The sequence below is a fragment of the Cricetulus griseus genome (assembly GCF_003668045.3).
Source record: "Cricetulus griseus strain 17A/GY chromosome 1 unlocalized genomic scaffold, alternate assembly CriGri-PICRH-1.0 chr1_0, whole genome shotgun sequence".
Taxonomy (NCBI): domain Eukaryota; kingdom Metazoa; phylum Chordata; class Mammalia; order Rodentia; family Cricetidae; genus Cricetulus; species Cricetulus griseus.
In genome coordinates, this window is record NW_023276806.1 from 42,283,232 (window position 1) to 42,299,598 (window position 16,367).

General features: G+C 40.2%; 1 protein-coding gene across 1 annotated transcript in view; it reads left to right on the forward strand.

Annotated features, from left to right (window-relative positions):
- Window positions 1–16,367, forward strand: part of Slc30a7 (solute carrier family 30 member 7) — a 68,753-nt gene that overhangs the window by 38,076 nt on the left and 14,310 nt on the right. The window contains exon 9 of the mRNA XM_027395563.2: window positions 14,692–14,782. Within this exon, the coding sequence (XP_027251364.1) occupies window positions 14,692–14,782 (91 nt within the window). The remainder of the gene's footprint in view (window positions 1–14,691; window positions 14,783–16,367) is intronic.

Sequence of the window (16,367 nt, forward strand, 5' to 3'; positions counted from 1 at the left end):
ATGCTTCAGTGTTGTCATTCATGAATGTGGACTTGTCGTTGCTCCTTTTTAAGTTTCTATGTGATTAAATGCCTTTTTCATGGATTGTTGACACAGGATATTCCCAGCAGGTTATAAACCAAAGTTAGTAATGGAAAATAGGTATTGACATTCATAGATTGCTTTCCCATACAATGGGAGTTTTCAGAACTATAGGGCAAAGTTACTAAACAACAAACAAATCCGATGTTACAGATTCAGGGGCTGTTTAGGTCTGAACTGCAAACGTAAGAATTGCATCTTAGCTTTATAGGCTGTATTAAAAACTTAGTTTCGTGCCGGGCATTGGTGGCGCATGCCTTTAATCCCAGCACTCGGGAGGCAGAGGCAGAGGCAGGTGGATCTCTGTGAGTTCGAGGCCAGCCTAGTCTCCAGATCCAGTGCCAGGATAGGCTCCAAAGGTACACAGAGAAACCCTGTCTCGAAAAACCAAAAACCAAAAACCAAAAAAAAAAAAAAAAGAAACACAAAAAACCAAACAAAACTTAGTTTTGTATCACAGTAAATATGGAAGTCAGAGGTTACACCTTGCTCAAGTGTTGAGTTGAAGTGTTTTCTGACCGAGTACTCAGATGGCCTCATCATGTATGTGGGAGAAGTGGGATTCTTCTGGCAGGGTTGCATACAGATTCTTCGTGCCGTGTGGATGCTTGTGTAACCCTTCCTTTTTTATTTCACATGTCACATGTTCATACCTGCCCAATGTTAAAAGTTAATAAAAACCTGCTCTTCCAGTCATTCATAGCATCAAAAATGAAGATAAATGCTTAAGACAATGTATGCTTTTATAAAAGAATATATTTTCACATGTACGTGCGCATGAAAATGTTAGTAATAATTACTTGGTCATATAATTGGATTGTTGCTTTGTTTTCTTTTTTGCTAGTTTCATTTTCTCAATGTTTAGATTATTTGTTGGGTTTGTGGCTATGCTAAAATCATTATTTGCAAAAGATAAAGTTTCATAATGGAGATCAATTTTTAACCACCGAATTATTTTGATTTCCTAAAGAAGATACACATGGAAGCACCAGTAGGGTGAAGGTTTACCCAGTGGGATGAACCCTTCCAAAGTAGGGAGATAATGAACTGCCCAGGTGCAAGGCATGGTGGTTAGTGTTGTCAACTTTACAGGGTCAAATCTCACCAAGAGAGCAACTTCCAAACATATCTGTGAGGCAGTTTTTAGAGTTTTAGTTTTGGGGTTATTTGAGGTGGGGAGATACACCCTAAATGTGGGTAGCCCCATTCTCAGACAGAACAAAGGAGGCCCCGCTGAAGAGCAGCAGCTCTCTAATTCATAACAGCATATGCAATGTGGCCAACTACCTTAAGCTCCTCCCCCTCATGATGACTACACTGTCACACTGTAAACCAAAATAAAAACCCTTCCATCTTTAAAAAAGAAAAAAATTTGCTGTTCCAGATTCAACCATATACTCCATCACGAAGCTGCTCAGCTGTAGACTTTAGTAATTTGGATCATTGAACACTGGCTTTTCTATTCCTTACTTGTATTGGAAACTTTGTGTGTATAACTTTTTTTTGTTTTTGTTTTTTGAGACAGGGTTTCTCTGTGGCTCTGGAGGCTGTCCTGGAACTAGCTCTTGTAGACCAGGCTGGTCTTGAACTCACAGAGATCCCCCTGCCTCTGCCTCCCTACTGCTGAGATTAGAGATGTGCACCACCACTGCCTGGCTATTTATAATATATTTTAATAAAAGTCTTTGTAGTTCAGATTCAGCTCATTTGATTTGTGGAAATGTCTTCTATAGGATCTGTCAAAGCTCATCTTTACTGCCAACCCTGTTGGTCAGATCACATTGTCACAGAGAGTCCTGTCCATGTAAGAAAGTCTTATTTCAATTTTTACACTTGATCTTTGCCCAGAGGCTAAAATGTAGTTACTTTAAACAAGAATGTGTTTAATTTTAAACATATGACAACACTTTACATTTGACTGTGTCCTAACCTAGGCACAGCAGTTTTTAAGGTCTGTGTTCGATAGCTGCTTAATAATGACGTTCAGTGCTTTATAAAATTCAGTTTCTTTGGCTTGAGGGGTTTGTTTGTTTTGAAATTAAACAGTGTTTCCAAAGGAAACTAGCACATAAAACATCAGGAGAAACAGTAAGACACCTTTCCTGCTAAGTCAGCTCAAGTTCTCAGTGTTCCCTAAATAATGACACAGTAGCATCCAAACTTTGATTATCTCTTCCCTGGATTATTAGTAGGCCTGTGGCTGCAGTTGTGCCAATGATGCCAGTCTCTGTTGTCTCTGGAGTAGCTTGTGTAAGTTACTGGCAATGACTTAGATCAGTTGGTCAGAGACACCTTATGTGTCCTGGTTTGGGGCTAGGTAGTCTGGTGAGCGGTCTCTTCTGCCACTTTCATATGTCAGGATGCAGAGTGTGTTTCAGAGGGATTGAACCGCAGTCATGTGCATGCGCACCATCTGCCTGCCTTCCTTTCTTTTTGCTGTCACCTCCAGTTAGGAAGTTCTCACCATCAAAAAATGATTGCCTTACTGTCAAAACAGTGTTTCGTGAGGATCCTGATGCCAGCCATGGCAGCCTGAAATTCAAGGCTTTTTTACATTTTAAAAGCAACCCTTCCAGCCTTCCTCATTTGAAAAGTTAGCAGCTTTGTGTGTTGCATAAATCAATGACATTGCAAGAAGGGCAGTTTTGCTATTATTTTAACAGAAGTTTCACTCTTTCCTCAAGAGTGATGCATTCTTTTCCAGGACCTGCCAGATAGAGGAGAGATCATTAATGAAATATAAAATGTACAGCATATCCAAATGCAGACAGCCCTAATGTAGGGCAGGAATCTTTATTTCTGACGGCTTGTCACTCTTAAGAATTATTACAGGGAAAGCACAAAACTCTACCTTAGATTTGTTGCTTTTATTAAAGGTTTATAAGGTAACACTATTCTGTCTCTATCTCTCTCTCTTCCCTCCCCTACCCCAAAGATTTTTAATCCTAATGTCCTATTTTCCTGCTGTCTTATTTGGGGTGGATGAGATGTGCTTTTGTGAAGTGGCCGAGGACTACATAAGAAATAGGAAAGGAACAGTGAGGAACTGCTGCTCACATGCATTGTCCCAGGCTGCTCGGTTAGCTCACAGTTTCCATGATCAGTATTCTGGGCATAGCCTCACTGGCCTCTCTGCTCAGGCCTCACAAAGCTGTAACTAATGTGTTGGCTGGGGCTCCAGCCTCATCTGAGGCTCAGGGTCATCTTGCAAGCTTATGTGGTTGTCAGCAGAAATCCTTAACTTGCAGCTGTTGAGCTCATAGTGGCTTCCTTTTTAGAGTCAGCAGGAGCAGCTGACCTCAACCAGTGCTCCAGTCCCTCTTTTAAGGGCTTGACTCTGATTAGTCATGCATACCCAGGTGTAGTTGGTTTCTTTTTTGTTTTGTTTTTTACTCTTTTGGGGGCCCACCTCCCAGCTCCCAAATAAATACATGGAGATTTATTCTTATGAATTCCTGGCCTTAGCTTGACTTATTTCTAGCCAGCGTTTCTAACCTAAATTATCCTATTTCTCTTTAACTATGTTTTGCCTCTGGGCTTTTTTTTTTTTTTTAACCTTTATTCTATATTCTTTCCCTTCCTCCCTCCCTCTTTCCTTCGAGCCTGAACTACATTGTGAGTTCAAAGGCAGCCTGGGATACTTAGTGAAATTCTGTTTCAAAATACAAAGTTATAAAGGGAGTGATTATAGAGTTTAATTATTGAGCATGTCTTCCTTCCTCCTTCTTTTTTTCCTTTTTCCTTTCTTTTTTTGTGGTTTGCTTTTGAGACAGTCTTACTTTGTTGCCAAAGCTGGCCTAGAATTTACTCTGTAACCCAGGATGATTTCAAACTTGTGGCAGTCCCAGTTGGAATTAAAGGTGAGAACTACCTTACTGTACTGGATTACCCATTTTTGATTTAAGAAAAAGACTCAATGTGCAAATCAGTGTGTGACGTTAATGACTGTCACCTTAGTCACCTTAACATCAGTTACATACATCACAGCCCTAAGCCACTATCATTGTTTTTCATTTCAGTTGCTATGATGAAACACTGTGACCAAAAGAAACTTGGGGAGAGAGCATTTATTTGGCTTACACTTCCAGGTCATAGTCCACCATTGAGAGACGCAGGGGATGAACTCAACCAGGAACTCAAGCAAACTGAATGTATAGCTCAGTTACTGAGTGCTTGCCTAGCAGCATGTGTCAGGCCTTAGGTTCAATTTCAAGCTCTGAAAACACAAACAACCCCCCCCCCAAACAATTGAGTATTAAAACTGAAGAAAAGAAACCCGTTCAGTAGCAACAACAAAGGTAATGTGGAGATAAAATATCTAAAAATTACATGAGGAGATTAGCATTTCTAAAAACCATGAAAGTAGACTGTAGCAGATCTGCAACACTATCAAAGAATCAACATCATAACCATGCCAGTTGTTCTTATGCTTATTTACAAATTTGAAACTTCTTGGTAGTAGTACTTTTTCGTTGGGACCACCAGCCTGCAAATAACGACACAGATACTTATTATTAATTATGAAAGTTTTGCCTTTATCTTAAGGGCTTGTCCCCTACTAGCTCTTATAACTCAAATGAACCTGTTTCTATTAATGTACATCCTGCCACATGGTCCGGTTACCTCTGCTCTATACCATATGTCTGACTTCTTCCCAATCTCACTGGCATCTCCGCCTCTCTTCTTCCCAGAGTTCTCTCTCACCGGAAATCCCGCCTATTCTCTCCTGCCTAGCTGTTGACCATTCAGCTCTTTATTAACCAATCATAGTGACACATCTTCACACAGTGCAAACAAATATTCTGCAACAACTTATAATAATAAAAATTCAATCAGGTCCCTCTTTCCCTCCCTCTTTTCCTTCCTCCTTTCCTCCCTCCCCCTTCCTTCCCTCCCTCTTTCCTTCCTTCTTTTTTTCCTTCCTTTCTTCCTTCCCTCCTTCCTTCCTTCCTTTCTTCCTTCCTTCCTCTCTGGGGAAGAGTTAGTGAAAGTTGGTTTTAAGGTCAGTTAGGGTAAACAAGCACAAAGAGCTAAGAAAACTCTTCAAAAGAATAAAATGTGTAAAAGTGACTTGCTTGAAAAAGCAGATAAACTTAGGGAGCGGATCGATAACATCAGAAACAAATGACTCATAAAACAACAACAAAGACAGATTCAAACTGCAATGAGACAGCATGTTTTACTCATCAGGATAAATTTCCAATCTTGTGGTAAGGATATGGGCAGAATAGGCCTTTTAACATACTGCTGATAGGAATAAAAATTGTCCTTGTAAAGAGAAATGTTGCCATACGGGCATTTGTGTAACTAAGCAATTCCACATCTAGGGATGTATCCCAGAGGTAAATTCACAAAAATGTAAAATGTTATATTCATAAAATTATTCTTGTGGCTACGTTTGTAATAGCAAAATAGTGGAAATAGAACAAGTATTTGTCAGTAAGAAAGTTCTATTCAAGAGAGTTCTAAAAAGGAAAGACTATAGATGATGTCTGGTGATGTGGTGTGGTTTCCAAGATACAACATTCTGAGAAGATATTCCCGGAAAAGCACTGACTATTGCCATGTGTGAGATGTATAGCATATGTTCTGTAAGAACACTGCAGTGCTCTTATTATATTTATATAATAAGGAAAACAACAAGCACAGTACATATTTTATGAGAAAAAAATCCAATGGGGAGGGAACAAACCAAAGTAAATATAGCTACCTCTAGGAAGAGAGAAGGGAAGGTGCTTGAAATGAGACTTTAAATACATTTAAATATCCTTTTTCTGTAACTTTTATTTTGTTATTGTACATTTGTATAATGAGTGTGAGGTGAGTGTGCCACTGTGTGAATGTGATGAAGGCCAGAGGACAACTTTGTGGAAACAATTCTCTCTTGCCATTTTCCTGTGGGTTGCAGGATTCAGACTCATGTCGCTGGGTTTGCAAGTAAATACCTTTACCTTTTGAGCATCTTCATGGTGGCCCACTGATGTCTCTTTGACATGAGAATTGTCAACAGTTTTAGCCATTGAAAAATAAACAAAATTTAAAAGGTAGAAAAAAAAAACATTGCTGTGGCCTTCATTACTTGCTACAAAAAAAAGGTGACCTTTAGTTCTTTGGTTTTAATGTTTGTTATTAATTTATGTATAATTTAAAATCATCTGCTGCTTAGGTACACTCTGCACGCATGCTACCTTCTTCTTTTGCTTAATTTCTTTGAAACCATGATTTCATCTGTACCTCTACTACTCAACATTGCAGGGTTAACCAGCACTCAGCATAGGAAAGCAATTAGAAACCCACTTTGAGAGTCTCTATCACACACATTCTGGGTGGTTTCCTATTTTTAGGTAAAGAATTAAAAATAGGTTCCTTTGATTTTTAACTTCATATGTGAGCTTTACTTCTAGCCAATGTGCAGCTCTGGAATCAGCCCCAAGCAGTTGTCACAGGGTTGGAGATTTGCTTCTTTCTTCTCAGTGCTCAGGTGTGAGAAGTGCCCCACATTGCTGTCACTGCACACTGCCAGGGGCCTCTTGGGTCACTTCTCCCTTCAAATGCCCCCAAGCTGTTTCATTTCTTTTAGTCATCCAGGCCTCATACACATTTGAAGGTCGTGTCTTTTCTGTAGAGCAAGGTGCCTTAGAAGAACTAGAAAGCTATCCCTGTGACATATCTCAGACTGCTTAAAAGCACTAGACGTGAAGCCTGCCTGAAATTTTTACATTTAGATACGTGACCTTGAGCAAATCACTTAGCCTCTCCATGTCTCAACTTTTCTACCTTTAAAGTAGAAATGACTATACCTACCTTGTAATTTGTTGTATGCCATTCAAATGAGTTATTATTTAACAGTCTAAAACCTGCCACACCCAACATGGTTAATGGCCTGCCTACCTACAAAGAAGGCTGTTGTGAAGCTTGACAACGGTCTTTTCCATATGTGTGTCCCCTTATTACTGGGGTGTGCTCTTTCCATGTTAACTGGTAACATTGAACTCATTACCAAATGGAAGGAAAGCAAGACAGAAGCCACTACTTGGTAGTGGCTGGTTCCTCCAGGTCTCATTATCTTTTTTATAACATTTGTTTCCTCATGTTTAATACACACAGATGGAATTTATTCTGACCTCTTCTTGTAAAGCTATGTGTATTTTGGGAAGCTTTTTGATCCCTTGTTGATTTTGTTGTCTCTTAGCATTTTTAGATTTCCTTTTTATTATATTGATGGTTTGTTAGCATGATTATTAGTTTCTCATTCATAAAATGAAGTAAAGATATTTATTAAAATAACAAGCTAGGGTCTGGGAGATGGCTCAGTGGTTAAGAGCATTTGTTGCTATTGCAGAGGATCCTGGTTTAGTTTTAGCACCCCCATGGTAGCTTATACCCATCCATAACTACAGTTTCAGGGGATCCAGTGCCCTCTTCAAACTCCATGGGCACCAAACACAAATGTGAGTGCACATACATACATTCAGGGAAAAGTAAATAAATCTAAAAAGTACTTAAAAAAAAAAAAGATAGCAAATTGAAGTGGGGCATAGTCATACCTGTATTCCCAAAATTTAGGAGGTAGAGTCTGGGGGTGAGGGGAATCCTGTTCCAGGTCATTCTCAGCTGCATAAGGCGTTCCAGGCCAGCCTTGGCTATTTGAGACCCTGACTCAGATGCACAAAGATAATAAATTATCTGAACGTGCTGAATATTCCTAAATAGAATTCTTTCTCACCTGTATATAAACATGTATAATAAATGTTATAACATTTGAAACAAGGGATCAATAAAATGCTGCCTTGCCTTCTGTTTACTAGAGGTTCGTTTTTGAGAGTCACGGAATTGGGGGCACTTGACTTACTTTGAAGGGTTCAGTGCTGTATAAATAAATGATATCCTGTATTCCAACTATTCTCCATTAGCAATTGAATTGTTTACCTTGTATGTATATTTTGCATATACATACAAGGTATGTATATCTGTGTTTGTGAGTTTGTGTATGTAAAGGCATGTGAACACTTACTGTGCATGTGTATGGGGGTCAGACAGCAGCCTCCTGTGTCGGTCCTTGCCTGATACCTTGTTGAAGTTGGGTATCTTTGTTAGTCACCCCTGCAGTTCACAGTTAGTTGCCTCTCCGGCTTCTGGGGATTCTTCTAGCTCCACCTGCACCTTGTCTCAGGGTCACTGGGATTGCAGATGCCCTCTACTGCATCCCGCTTGCTCCATGTGGCTTCTGGGGATTCAAACACAAATCCTCACACTTGCATCTTCTTTACCCACTGAGCCATCTCCTCCAGTGTGTTATCTGTCCATTTTATCCATAATTAGATAGGTGCTCAGAGTTCCAGGCCTTGGGAATAAAGTGAATGTGGCTGGCCTTGACCCTAGGAGACCTAACTGATGAGAAGCTGCTGAAGGCTTTTCAGAAGCTTGAGCCTTGGCTTTCTGTCACTGGCAGCTTCTTACCCAGCTCTAACAAACCGAAAGCTAGTTTAACCTCCCTCAGTCGTTTTTCCCTTCTATTAAAGGAGAGAGTTGGGTCTCAGTGGTCCCCAGGATCTTGCCTTCATCTGAGACACTGTGATCCCAATATTTTCTTAGGGTTACTTTGGACTGTTAGGAGGATGAAATTGGAAAGTTTTCATGAAGTCACTTTAAAAACTATTAAGTGCTATGTAAACAAAAATATTATTCTTTACTAATTTGATGTTATATGCTGATATTTTTGTTCCAAAAAGCAGAAACATGAAGTGTTATAACTATTCTCCAGATGTTTAGGAAAGGGGCAACCTCTTCATGCCTGGTGTGTGTGGGGGTGTCCATAATGTCTGTTATTGTCCTCATTATTGAGTAAAAAATTACTCATAGTACTGTGTATTGATTTAGACCCCAGGGCCCAGAGGGTAAGTATAGTTAGTTATACATGAGCCACATCCCCAGAGGGGGCACTTTGAGGGATCTGTTCTGTACTAGGTTTCTGAAATTCAAGATTAACAGTAATCATCCATGACCATGGGTTGGTTGTTTAAATACAACTACATGTCTACATTTTACCGTGTAGAGACTGAATGTCTTTGTCTTCTTTTGTCCATTCAAAGGTTTTGAGTGGGGCTAGAGAAATGGCTCATTAGTTAAGAGGACTTTCTGTTCTTGTAGAGGTCCCACCACCTATGTAACTCCAGTTGCAGGGAATTCAGTGCCCTCTTTTGTCCTCTTGAGTGCCAGGCATGCAAGTGGTACAACCACACATGCAGGCTTTCACACACATTTGTTGTTGTTGTTTTTAGTTCTTTTAGTAGACAGACATATACACTTGACCTTTAGATTTACATTAATTTAGGTTTTTCATTTGTTCTCTCCTTATTTATAGATTATAAAAACCCTTAATGATAAGAAGGAAGCACTAAATAAACCAGTTCTCAAGCTTGCCTCAAGAATCATGTGGATTTGAGGGGCTTTTGTTCTCTCTCTCTCTCTCTCTCTCTCTCTCTCTCCCTCCCTCCCTCCCTCTTTCTCTCTCTCTTTCCTTAGTCAGGGTCTCACTGTGTAGACAAGGCTTGAACTCATAGAGATCCATCTGTCTCTGCTTCCCAAGTGCTGGGATCAAAGGTGTGTACCACCACACACAGCCTAAGAATTGCGTTTTAATTATTGCTGGATATTTGTTCTCAAATGTAATTACTTAAACTCTGGAGTTTTTTTTATTAAGTATGGTTGTTCGTCACAAGTTTTCGTAATGTGTATACCTTTTAAAAGATTTAAAGATTTCTTTATTTTTTAAGTGTTTGAGTGTTTGTCTACATTTGTATGTATGTGTTCCCCATGCATACCTGGTGCCCATGGAGGCCAGAAGAGGGCATCAGAACTCCCCATGCTGAAACTATAAGTGCTGTGAGTTGCCGGTACAGGTGCTGGGAACTAAACTTAGTGCTACTCATTCTGCATGCTAATTGCTGAGCTAGCTCACCAACCCCAATCCATTGTTTACTTTATTTATAGCTACTGATAATTTAATTTACCGTTAAAATATGATCTCTCCCTAAAAGCTGTATCTGCAATAGCACTTGCATTTATTTTCATTGCAAAGTTACTTGCAGTACAGAGTAAATGTTGCTCATTTAACCTGTTAAAAGACTTTGGGATTAATTTTATGTTTGTAGTATGATTATAGATTTATGTTCTGCTTTTGAAGAATGAAATCATTACTTTGTTTTACTGGTAAATTCATGCTTAATGAGTCATCCCTTGTCATTTATGAAAGGAAAATAGCGTTCCATTGTGAAAGCTAGAATTGAGTTAGTCAACCAGAAGCGAGCCTCTGACTGTTTCCAGATGCCTGCTCTTCCTTTCCCCGCAGGGTTTGGATGCAGCACTCAGTCTTACCTCAGTCAGGAATTTGCTAAGCTTGCCTTTTCCCCCATATCCTTTCATTATGGCTAGATAGATCCATGCTGAAATCCATTTTATGATTCCCCGTTATGATAGTTAATCAGAAAAATATGGACAGAAACTCCTGAGCTAAACACAATTTAGAAGGCTTCTTTTACATTTTATGGACTTCAGAAATGACCTTGGTTCTGAATTGTATCTCCTCCTGTGAGTGATCAAGCACTGTTTTTCCCCAGCTGTTTGGTGTCCTACCACAGCTCCTACAGTTGACACTCTGACACCATTTCAAATCACTGTTAGGAAAGCTATGTGGTATGTCCATGTGCTGCAGTGGGGTGCTTGCTGTGACATGGTAGCCATTCCAGTTTCCTTAGAAGAGTAAAGCTAATGGTTAACCCTTTAAGTATGTAAAGCTTTTTCTCACTAACCCTTTCTTTTTCCCGAGAAATGACAATGGAGGGACGAAAAGGTATAGATTAGTCACACATTAGTCACTCTCATTTCTTTGCCCCACTCCTTTATTTTGCCCAGGGAATCTTTATATATCTTAATAGTATGTATGATAGATAGAAACAGTTGCTCTTCAGTTTGGGTGAATTAATTAATAGCCAAAATTCTTAACTATCCAACTCCTCAATTCTTCTAGTTGTTTTTCTTTTCCAACCTTCTCAGACCTAACCATTACTCCCAAAAAATGTGTGATGGAAAGGCCTAGAGCAGTATTGTATTGTTTTTTATAATGACCTTCTGTTTGTATTTTCTTCCTTCATTGTGATGTGTAATATACTGGAGATGCCTTTTCCTATTGCCACATGTTTCATTTACTGAGCTTTTCCTGTCTGCATTAGTACGTTTTTTTTTCTGTTAATAATTTCATGCATTCTAAAAGGTTTAGTAATTTCCCCTGTCTTAGAGTGTACTCCTTGAATTAATTTTATTCAGTAGATTTAACTGTAAATTTTTGTTCCATACATATACCAAACACTGAACTGCTGGGGACACAAACATAAGTCCTAATCTATAAAGTGCCTTTCAGTATATAGAGAGGAAAGCAACTTGATGATTTTACAGTACAATAATCCCACCATTGATATTTTTTCTCTTTCTTTTTTTTTAAGATTTTGTTTATTTATTATGTATACAATATTCTGCTTCCATGTATATCTGCACACCAGAAGAGGGCACCAGGGATGGTTGTGAGCCACCATGTGGTTGCTGGGAATTGAACTCAGGGCCCTTGGAAGAGCAGTCGGTGCTCTTAACCTCTGAGCTATCTCTCCAACCCTATTTTTTCTCTTTTTCTGAGACAGTCTTTCTAGGTGTCCCAGTCTGGCCCCAGGCTCATGAATGCTGGGATTACAGGCATGTGCCACCATGCCGAACATCATAAATGTTTTTATAGGAGTGAAGAGTAGACACTCTTAGTTCAGAGGACAGTTCATGATCAGGAAGTATACCCCTACTGAAGTCAGGAGTGAGTTTGAAAGAAATAATAGAAGCTGAAAAAAAAGGCCACCTAAGAACATTCTAGGCAGAGATGGTAGCATTAGCCAAAGCATGACAGAAGTGAATGGCACATGGTAAAGTACGTCTTCATGTTTGAAGAGCTTAAACCTGAAACAGGGATTGAGAGGAGGTAAAGGTAGAGGGATTAGGGACCTCCCTTCTCTCCCCCAAAATAGTACCATGTTAAAGAGCTCACCTTTTCATCCCCTACGTTGTGGGTAGCTTTGGACCCAGCATTTAGTAGGGAACATAGGATCCAGTGCTTGTTTTCTGTGGGTTAACCTCATAGCTCTATAGAAAGTAGCTGTTATGTACAGACGCATAACAGATCCCACAGAAACCTAGTAGCTAACATGCATTGTTATCTTCTAGTCTCTGTAGCTCGGGAGGCTGTGGGCACAGCTAACTGGAGTTCTCACAAGGCAGCAATGAAGTTGTTAGCCTCACTGCAGTCATTGCAGGGTCAGTTGAGGGAGAAGCCCTTGTAGCCTCTCTCAAGCAGCTGTTGACAGCCTTCTGTTATTTGGGGCTAGTGGCCTGGATTCTAGTTCCTCTCCAAAGGTATCCCTTCTTCTCTTGACCCATGGGTCTCTTGATAAAGGAGCTCACAATATGGCGGCTGTGAGGTAGCAAGTGAGAGTGAAAGTGGACGTTAGGTCAGAGGCCAGAGTGCTGCAGCTAATCAGGAAGCAACATTTCATCATTTGTCATTCTCTGTCCATGAGTAGCAAGTTGTTAGGTCTCCCTCTAACCTAAACACATTTTAGAGGGAAGATCACATGGGAACATGAATCCTAAGGGGTGTGGGAGCCATCTTTGAAGCTGCCTACCAAATGGACTTGAGTAAGATTAGGTGACAAGGAGCACTTAGGAGGCTAGTGTAATAATCCAGGTGAAAGATCTGGAAATCACTGTGGCTATAGACTAGGATGAACTAGTTAAAAACTACCTTGGGTGTAGTGGCAGGACATACTATTAGTTTATAGAGCGTGAAGGCTTTAAGGGTTAAGAAAGAGTCACAGATGATATTTAATTCTTCATTCCTGTAGCTACCTTACTACACAAATATGTTTTACTTAAATCTGAACTAAAACTCCTGTCCAGCTTGAAAATGTCACGCCTACTGCTCCCTTGCCTCCATTCTTTAGTAAAGTGGCCAGTCCTCAACCTGGCTGTCGCTGTATGCTTCACTATATTGTAAGATCCCTGTTATTTCTGCCTGCTTAATCTCCTTCTGTCTTTGTTCCCATTGCTATTCTTCTTTGCTCAAGAATCACTCTACTTAAAAGTTTGGGAGCACATTTCTAATTCCTTTTCTGTGTCCTTTTCTTTAATCTAGATTCTAAAATGCCTGGTATCTGTATCTTTCAGTCATTCAGCCAACACTTATCACGGGCATACTTGGTGACCAGCACTTTACTAGGCCTCCTTGGGAATATGATGGTGAGCAAGACAAAGCCCCTGTTCCTTTGGTCTGCATTAGTAGCTCCTCTCCTTCTCATCTCTCAGAAGGGTCTCTTAACGCTTTAGGCACACTTCGGAATATGATGGTGGGCTAGACATTGCCCCTGTTCCTCTTGGTCCGCTCTAGTATCTCTTCTCATGTTACAAATATCATGAATCCTTAAGGCACAGTTCCACTTCTAGTTCTCTGTGAGATGCTTTCAGATCACCGGCATGAATTCCCACAGTCCCCACTTCCTGCAGCTGCTTCCAAGAGAACTCTAGACGTTCAGAGATTGCATGAGGTTCAAAGTGAGCAGTGCTGTCAGTTGTTAAGGGCAGTGAAGTTATTTCTGACCTCTCCCCTCAGTCTGTAGCCAACGGTAGAGCAGAGTGTCACCCTCTGACTCACTGGAATCACCTGCAGAGCTTTGCAGACCTGTAGATGTCTGGACCTTCCTTAGCTATTCTGGTTCAGCATGTCAAACTAAAGGAAACTGAGCTCCAAGGTGAACCTGGTGTCCAGCTAGATTAGAGGGTTATTGCACTAATATCACCATTGTGCTGTGAATTGTGTTTTTTTTTTTTTTTTTTTTTTAAACACGGTCATCCAAAAAACCTAAAGCAGTAATTTGAGTGTTGGGTGAAGATCACCTGTGTCAACCCATAGTGACCTTTGCCCTCCATTCCTAGAGGAGTTCTCATCCATCTGTGAGAGTAACCAGGCTACTCTGAATTTTAAATAATGAAAATATGACTGATAGGGCTGAGGTAACAGCTTAGCCATTATGAACACTTGCTGTTCTTGCGGAGGCCCAGAGTTGAATTCCCAGATCCTACATTGGGTGACTCACAACTGACAGCCCCAGGGGATCGGAAGTCCTTTTCTAGACTTCTCAGGCACCTACAGACACAAGTGCATGTGTGTACACACACACACACACACACACACACACACACACACACACACACACACTTTTTTGAGCTATGACTGGTAAATAACCAGATTTAGAAATAGTAGTAGATCAATCAATGGGGTACATTAATATATGTATTCTCTGTAGCGCCTTTATTCTAATAACTTTCTGAGTCTATGAGAAATGTGGAACAAAGAGCAGTAATTATTTTTTCCTGAAATTCTAATAAATCAAATTCTGTTCTTTAAGGAAGTATATTATTACCATCTTACAAACAGAGTTTTTTGTTGTTGTTGTTTTGTTTTGCTTGCAAACAGGGATTATCAAAAATGTGGCTTAATAAGGTTTTTTTCCCCTTTAGTGTTATTCCTCTTTTAAGAGAGTCTGTTGGAATATTAATGCAAAGAACTCCTCCCTCATTGGAAAATACACTTCCCCAGTGCTATCAGAGGGTAAGTTTTGCAAATCGTTGGATTGTGTGTTGTTTCCAAAGTGTTAGGGTTTTCATCTTGCTTAAATATGGGTAGCATGTGCATATAATCTAATCTTTCTTCCAAGACTGAATGTCATTCATATAAACCCAAGTAAATTCATTAGAAAATATTAAACTTTGCTAAAGAAAATGTGTATATTGTCCTCATCTAGAAATTGAGTTATTAAAAAATATAGAATGTGAGTAATTGATGAAATAGCTATATAAGTATATAACTTTCTTATACACCGTTCTATTGCTGTGAGAGACACCATGACCAAAGCAGTTCTTATGTAAGAAAGCATTTAATTGGGGCTTGCTTATAGTTTCAGAGGCTTAGTCTGTTATCATTATGGCAGGGAGTATGGCAGCAGGCAGGCAGGCATGATGCTAGAGCAGTAGCTAAGAGAGAGCTATATCCTGATCTGCAGGTAGAGACAGAGACATACATACACACACTGGGCCAGATGTGGTCTTTTGAAACCTCAAAGGCCCTCCCAATGACATACCTCCTCCAACAAGGCCACACCTCCTAATCCTTCCCACACTCTGGGGACTAAGCATTCAAATATGTGAGCCTATGGGGACCATTCTCTTTCACACCACCACATCAGTGTATTTAAAAATATCTATTTCTATGTGTATGTGTGTGTTTCTGTGTATGTATACCACATTCGTGTGGGTGCCTGTTGAGGACAGGAGGAGCATCAGAGCCTCTGGAGCTGGAGTTACAGGCAGTTGTGAGCTGCCCGCCATGGGTGCTGGGGAAGGAGCTCCCATCCTCTGAAGAGCAAGTGCTCTTAACTGCTGAAAACATCTCTCCCACCTCTCAGTGTGTTTTGTTTGTTGTGGTTTATTTTGTTTTGTTTTTGTGGCACCCACTGTGTAGCAGATAATAGAGGCAGGTGGTGAACAAAGAAAGACACTGTGCTCTCAAGGAGCCCACAGTTTAGTGGGCTCACAAATGTTAAATGATATTGATGGTAAGAAAACATCAGAGATGAAATGAGAATGTAGTAGATGTGGATGGCTACGTCAGATTCAGCAAGGAAGCCATAGCCAAGGAAACTGAAACCCTGATGACCAGAAGTGTCTGGTCATATACAAATCCTTAAGAAGAATGTTTCAGAATGCGACACACACAGAGAGAGAGAGAGAGAGAGAGAGAGAGAGAGAGAGAGAGAGAGAGAGAGAGAGACAGAGACAGAGACAGAGACAGAGACAGAGACACACACACACACAAAACCACTAATATGAGGCAGCTGTGGCTGGAACTAATTTGGTGTATTTGGAGACTAGCAAAACAGGTTTTGTGGCTGCAGCATGATAAGTAAAGGGGAAAGTGATTGAAAGGTTGGAAAGAAGGCAAGGACCAGATGTTAGAGGGCTTGGTCATGCTAAGAGGCTTAGACTTCACTCATAGTGGGAAGATCTGCAATGCTTTGGTGCAGTGGGAATGTAATGAATTTGTGCTTTAACAAGATTGTCCTATGTAGAGAACATGTTCTGGGAAAAGCTGGCTGAGACTACTGTCCCTGGCAGCAAGATGGAAGCAAATACACATT